The sequence below is a fragment of the Phyllobates terribilis genome, unplaced genomic scaffold (assembly GCF_046119375.1).
Source record: "Phyllobates terribilis strain yellow unplaced genomic scaffold, ASM4611937v1 Scaffold_8__6_contigs__length_399053987, whole genome shotgun sequence".
NCBI lineage: Eukaryota > Metazoa > Chordata > Amphibia > Anura > Dendrobatidae > Phyllobates > Phyllobates terribilis.
In genome coordinates, this window is record NW_027362768.1 from 144,546,104 (window position 1) to 144,553,726 (window position 7,623).

General features: G+C 37.2%; 1 protein-coding gene across 1 annotated transcript in view; it reads left to right on the forward strand.

The window, feature by feature from the left end:
- Positions 1-6,307, forward strand: part of DIO1 (iodothyronine deiodinase 1) — a 33,522-nt gene extending 27,215 nt beyond the window's left edge. The window contains exons 2-4 of the mRNA XM_073642624.1: positions 157-300; positions 1,995-2,194; positions 5,946-6,307. Of these exons, the coding sequence (XP_073498725.1) occupies positions 157-300; positions 1,995-2,194; positions 5,946-6,011 (410 nt within the window). The 3' untranslated portion in view covers positions 6,012-6,307. The remainder of the gene's footprint in view (positions 1-156; positions 301-1,994; positions 2,195-5,945) is intronic.
- Positions 6,308-7,623: the final 1,316 nt, after the last annotated feature.

The following is a 7,623-nucleotide window of genomic DNA, read 5'->3' on the forward strand; positions in this document are numbered from 1 at the left end:
CAGCAATACTAGTAGTATTTTTCTAGAAGTGACATAAAGCCTCTATTTCCATTTATATGTGCATAAAAAAATAATAAAAATATAGAATTCTAACATTCATGAGCTATAACATGTGAAGATGTGTTTCTTATGTAATTTTATATATTTTTTTCTCAGGTCAGCGTCCTTTGGTCCTCACATTCGGCAGCTGTACATGACCTCCGTTTCTTTTCAGGCTTAGCGAGTACAATAATCTTGTCCAGGATTTCTCTTCTGTGGCCGATTTTTTGATTATCTACATTGATGAAGCTCATGCAGAAGGTATGAGAATATTCAATTGTTTGTATGAATTATCATAGTACGGTCCAGTTTTGGGGAGCCTGGCTTTATGTAAAATGTAAGCACACCACCAGGTTCATTTTTCCCTTAAAGCATGTATTTTGGACTAGAAATCATTTTCGCAATTGGATTTTATTAAAAATTTTGCACCGTTTGACTTTCACAGGTTAGTTTCTCTGCTCATTGCTGGCTGAAGAGTGAGTTAACTGAGAATCTAGCAGTGAGTTTGTCCTGATGGGAAAGTTTATAATTCTTTTTTATGCCTTTTTCTGAGCCCTTCTCGGCATATTTATGAGCAAAGTTTGCCTCATCTTTTATACGTTCATAAATCAGCTGGTAGGAGCATAGATAAATACATAGATAGGATGGGATCTAAATTACTAGTACGTAATTTGGTGAAGATGGACTTGTCACTCCTTTTTTTTTGCAGGATGGCTTCTAAAACAACGGTAGAAAAAAATCTGATGTTTTTTTTTCATATTTATATCGCATTTGAAACAGTTTTTGTTGTGAATTTTGGAGCAGACTGTGGTCTAGAATCCATATAATAATTCGTTGTGTGAACATTCCCTTATAGAGATTGGAGGTTTTCTTTAGGTTAAGTTCCCACAAAGAGTTTTTTTCTGCTTTTTATTTTCATACACAAAAAAAAAGCAGTAGACCCAGTAAAGTGGATGAGATTTATGTAAAGTTATGTAAAACCTTTTTAAGCTGCAAAAATTGACTTGTGCGATTTTGAAATTTGCAGCATGTTAATTACTTTTGCGGTCAATGTGTTTTGTTATTTTTTTTGAAGATTTTCCTCATTGACTTGAATGAGATGCAGAAAATCCAGTGATAAAAACTGCATATGCGTTTTTATTGTGTTTCCATCGCGGAAAAACTCATGGAAACCGCACATGACTGTATCAATACAGCTATGTAATCAGAAAACAGGAAGGCGCCCAATTAATCATTTGCATTTTTATTGTCTTGTTGTATTTGTTGATGTTTTTTTGCAGCAAATTCTTCAAAATGGAGCAAGTTTATCAAATTTTGTGATAAATCAAAAAATTCTCTTTATTTTCATCTTTAACATTTTTGTGACTTCTTATGAATGATGTATCAGCCAAAACCATCTGGAAACCCCAAACCCAAACCACAATGGTAAAAAAACAAAACAAACAGGCAAATACATTTACAACAGACATTAAAAAAGCCTCAATTTAAAAGAATAAGGCGCAAATGCAAAAAAAAACTGGTGAAAAACACAAAAAAATAGACAAAAAAGGAGCAAATTCGATAATGAAACGGGCTTCAATATTCCAAATAAAAGTAGATTTATTTAAAACTTGATCTACCAAAATGGAATAAAAAAAGCAGAAAAAATGTGATAAAAATACATATTAAAGTGCAATAAAAAAAAACTGCAAGAATGTAAAAGAGCTTCTAAGAGCGGAAATACTGATGAAAATCCACAGGATCCAATCTGCATCGTGGGCACGTAGCATTATTGTGATTGACAACCACGGAGACCTCACATCCCCCCGAGAAGCAGCCTCACGGGATCTGACAGCGCTTGCCATTTAATTGCACTCATCACACTGATGCTGTGACGAGTTTGATAGCTAATCCAGTAGAATATTGGCTCCAGTATCACTGCATGTATGAACGTCTTCATTTTATTCCATTTGTAGATGGTTGGGCTTTAAAAAACAATATATCAATAAAGAAACATCAGAACATCCAGGACCGGCTGGCTGCAGCTAATCGCCTGCTGGAGGAGCTGCCATCTTGTCCCGTGGTGTTAGATACCATGCAGAATCTGTGTAGCGCCAAGTATGCCGCCCTGCCCGAGAGGCTTTACATCCTGCAAGAGGGTAAAGTCATTTATAAGGTAATTATGGAAAAGTGGTGTCACCAGTAATTGAAGCATGAAATGTCATGTATATTGTTATATATAACGTTTGCTAAGTCATAAACTAAGGGAGATCTCAGATCCACACAAGTATAGAGCGGTATTTTTTGGCCACCACTTTACTGCAATCCCCTCTCAACCGGGCAATTTTTTTCTTTCCCTTCTTCTAAGGGATCATTCAGACATCCGTTTTTTTTCCCAATTATGAGAGAAAAGACAGTCCTGGTTTCATCAGTGTTTGGTGCGAGTTTCATCAGTTTTTCTCTAATGAGAAACAAATTAAAAAACCTGTTTCTCCACCTTCTCCTTTTCCACGGACCCATAGACTTGCTTTGCCGATTTTAATCCGACACTCAAATGAATATCATACGTCTCAGCAATTTTGCACAGACCACCCGGTCCACAAAAATTCACGTATATGTGAACAGCCCCATAGACTATATTAGGTATGAGTGTTATCCATGAAAAACACAGATAGAACTCATATGCGAAAAACAGATCTGAATGTGTCCCAAGAGCCATAGCCTTTTTGAATTTTTCCTTTAACATAGCCGTACGTTTTTTTTGCGGCACTAGTTGTTGTTTTCAATGACACCATTCATTTTACAGTATTATGTGCTGAAAAAATGGGACAAAAATACCGAATGAGGTGAAATAGTGAAAAAAAATATATCAAAAATTAAATTGTAGTATAGTAATTATGTCATAATTCTGTTATAGAAAAATACCTTTTGGTTATGGTCAATGAACTACATCAATATTTCTATAAAATGGTACAATGATAAAATCCATAGGGAAAAATTAAGCAAAAATTATTTAGACAATGGCACAACTTACGTTAAGGGCCAATTCACACAATCGTATAGCAGTTGTACTTTCTCATGGGTGTTACGCACCGGTCTCTACTTTTCCCTGTAGCTGCCGCCCTTTGCTGTGCTCAAAGTTGGGTCTTAAAAGTGGCCCGATGTTCTTCAGTGACATCATCTTCCAAGGCGTTTTAAGGCCCAAGTAAACGACCTCATGCCTGAGTATTGTGTCAGTGATGAGTTCAGTTGCCACTTGTTTTGGAGTTTGCCACCTTCCAGTTTCTTCTACTGCTGTCATCTCTTCAGAGCCCTGTGGTTTATACAACTTGCTTCTACTGCTCCAAAGACCAGCTGAATAACCCATCATTTGCTGTAAGCATTAAGAACTGCTTCTTAGAGACTGTTCCATTATATTGCAATCATTTTTGCAAATTCCTATGGTTTCTACTGCTTGCATCTACCCTCCTGGCTCTTTGGCTTCTGGTGTCTTCTTCTACGCTTGTCTTCCAGTATAACTGGTTGTCAAGGTCCTCTTTGTGCCATGTGTCATGCAAGAAGCCCAGCCGGCTGCGTCTTTGCCTTCAGTCTGTGTTTACCTGCCCTGTGGTTTTGTTAATCCACCTCAACAATCCGTATTACAAACGCAAGTTCCGGCCTGACAGCGGGACAAGTGACGTAAACTACCAGCATGATAAACATATGCTACCGTTCAAGAGTTTGGGGTCATTTAGAAATGTCATTATTTTTGAAAGAAAAGCATATATTTTTTTCAATGAAGCTAACATTAAAAGAATCAGAAATACACTCTATACATTGTTAATGTGGTAAATGACTATTCTAGCTGCAAACGTCTGTTTTTTATTGCAATATCTACATAGGTGTATAGGGGCCCATTTCCAACAACCACCACTCCAGTGTTTTAATGGTACATTGTGTTTGCTAACTGTGTAAGAAGGCTAATGGATGTTTAGAAAACCCTAGAAAACCCTTGCACAAGTATGTTAGCCCAGCTGAAAACGGTTTGGCTGATTTGAGAAGCTATAAGATTGACCTTCCTTACAGCTAGTTATGAATCTGGAGCATTACATTTGTTTGTTCTATGAAACTCTCAAAATGGCCAGAAAAAGAGAGCTTTCACGTGAAACTCGACAGTCTATTCTTGTTCTTAGAAATGAAGGCTATTCCATGCGAGAAATTGCCAAGAAACTGAAGATTTCCTACAACGGTGTGTACTACTCCCTTCAGAGGAGAGCACAAACAGCCTCTAACCAGAGTAGAAAGAGAAGTGGGAGGCCCCGCTGCACAACTGAGCAACAAGACAAGTACATTAGAGTCTCTAGTTTGAGAAATCGACACCTCACAGCTCCTCAACTGGCAGCTTCATTAAATAGTAAAAACGCCAGTGTCAACATCTACAGTGAAGAGGCGACTCAGGGATACTGGCCTTCAGGGCAACGTGGCAAATAAAAAGCCATATCTGAGACTGGCTAATAAAAGGAAAAGATTAATATGGGCAAAAGAACACAGACATTAGACAGAGGAAGATTGTAAAAAAGTTTTATGGACAGACGAATCAAAGTTTGAGGTGTTTGGATCACACAGAAGAACATTTCTGAGATGCAGAACAACTGAAAAGATGCTGGAAGAGTGCCTGACGCCATCTGTCAAGCATGGTGGAGGTAATGTGATGGTCTGGGGTTGCTTTGGTACTGGTAAAGTGGGAGATTTGTACAAGGTAAATGGGATTTTGAATAAGGAAGGCTATCACTCCATTTTGCAACGCCATGCCATACCCTGTGGACAGCGCTTGATTGGAGCCAATTTCATCCTACAACAGGATAATGACCCAAAGCACACCTCCAAATTATGTATGAACTATTTAGGGAAGAAGCAGGCAGCTGGTATTCTATCTGTCATGGAGTGGCCAGCGCAGTCACCAGATCTCAACCCCATTGATCTGTTGTGGGAGCAGCTTAACCGTATGGTAAGCAAAAAGTGCCCATCAAGGAAATCCAATTTGTGGAGGGGCTTCAGGAAGCATGGGGGGAAATGTCTCAAGATTACCTCAGCAAATTAACAGCTAGAATGCCAAAGGTCTGCAATGCTGTAATTGCTGCAAAGGACCATTCTGTGACCAAAGCAAAGTTTGAAGGAGAAAATTATTCTTTCTAATAAAAATCATTATTGCTAACCTTGTCAATGTCTGGACTATATTTTCGATTCATTTTGCAACTCATTTGATAAAAAAAGTATGAGTTTTCATGGAAAACACAAAATTGTCTGGGTGACCCCAAACTTTTGAACGGTAGTGTATATGATGCTGTTAGTCCAGATTATAGCACCCACAGTAAGGCCAGCTGTAATAGACAAGAAACTACAGCTTCTATATGGTCGTGTGAATTAGACCTCAAAGGGGATATCTTATCGGAATACAATATCAAATTGATGGGGTCTGACGCCTCTACTGATTAGCTGACCGGATGGAAACGCATGGAACGGAGATGCACTGTGCAGCTCCATTAAATCTGCAGCATTGGCAGCAAAGTACTGAAGATCAGCTCCTATTCTTTTCAATAGGAACTGTTCTGCAGTACCTGGAAGCAGCCACTACACATATAATGGAGTTCAGCTCGGTTCCATGTGTTTCTATCCGGCCACAGCTGGTAACAACTGATCGGTGACGGATGTTGGACCCCCACCAATCAGAAATTGATTACCTATTCTACAAACAGGTCATCGATATAGTCTGACCAGGCAACTATTTGTAAAAAAAGAAAAAAAGAAAATACCGCAGTCATGATCTGGTTAAAGTGAGAGAACAAGAATAATAGTCAGTCAATCATTGGTATTACCCAAACTTATGTAATGTGCAAATGTGATTGTGTAATTGTTTTCATATAGTAATATTAATAATGTAATTACAGGGCAACATGGGCCCCTGGGGCTACAAACCGGAGGAGGTGCGTTCTGTGCTGGAGAAAACAAAATAGTTTGGGTATTACGTGTAATCTACTTCCAGCAGAACAATAACATCCCGTCCTGTGATCACAGATTGCCGGTGAATGGTTGTACGAGTGCAGCACCTGATCACTACGAACTATAAATCTCAGATGCATCAGACACATTCTCTATATCTGTCACAGGTTTACATTCAGAAACAGGAGCTTCCATATATTCGTTTGTGAAGTTTGTGGCCTAAAGCACTACTGCTGGCCACAGTCTGATTTTGCAAATATCTGGAGATGTCCTGTGCGCTGGAGCAAAAAATAAAAATATTAGAACATAAGAGGTCTGTTAATCATTGATTTGCATTTGGTTTGGTATTTTAAAGTGCACCCATTGTTTAAAAAAGTGCAAAATGCGATAGAAATGAGAATCTGTTCATTATTCGAAATTTGGTAAATCATTTTTGGAACTGATCAAAAACATTTTACTTGTTAATTTTAAAACCACAATTTTGCTGTAAAGAAAAAAACTAAAAAAAAACCCACAAAACCAACAAATTGTTCTAAGCTGATTCGGATGAATGGAACAGATTTTTGGCTACAGAAATGTGTGAATATTTCCTACTACTGCGCCACTGTTTAAGCTCAAATGTTATAGGTTGTATCAATGAATTTACCCATTTCTTACATAGCAGTACCCTTTTCTGACAAATGATGCACCTGTATGCCCTCTGTCGGGTGCTAGTAAAAAGAACCGGATCAGAGAGCGGAACCCACTCCATACACAGCAGGTGCTGGCTGTAGTATAACAGCAGGACGGCTCCATTTAAATGGTTGTGAACGCCGTCTGCGCAGGCTGGTGATAGTTTACTATGGCAGCTGGGAGCTTACCGAATGCCCCACATCACTGCTAAGTTTGTATTCCCAAAAACTCCAGCCTGTTATTGGGCTTTATAGGAAATTGTAAAATTACTGGAGTATTGAGGTGTGTAGTACAAGTGATCAATCACAGGTTCAAGTCCCTCGGAGGGAATAAAATATATAGCTATAGATATATACACACATTTATATATATATATATATATATATATATATATATATATATATATATATATATATATATATATATATATATATAAAACATATGTTATAAATAAAAATATATCTGTTATATGTAAATAGATTATAAAAAGAGATATACATTTATTAAAAAACTTTGTATCATCCCTTTCCCCATTTTAAAAAAAAATTAAAAATAGACATATTTTGTACGTCCATAAAAGTCCAATCTATGAAAATACAAAAATCAGTTAATCCATATGATGAATGGCATAAAGAAAAAGAAATGACAATTTTTTTTTTTTTTTTGTCACTGCGCTCTTCATTCAAAATATGTGATAAAACAAGATCAAAACATCATACGTACCCCAAAACGGTATTAAAAAAAATGACTGCTCAACAAGCAAAAAAAAAAATTCTTTGCACTGCTCATCCAATGGAAAAATAAATAACTCACTGTTTCCAGAATTTTGTGACACAAACCATTTTTTTTTTTTATTTTTTTTACAAAGTTCTGAATTTCTTTTAACCACTAAAATATATATTTAAAAAAACTACACACAATTTTGAATTTGATGTAATGGAACTGACCTACACA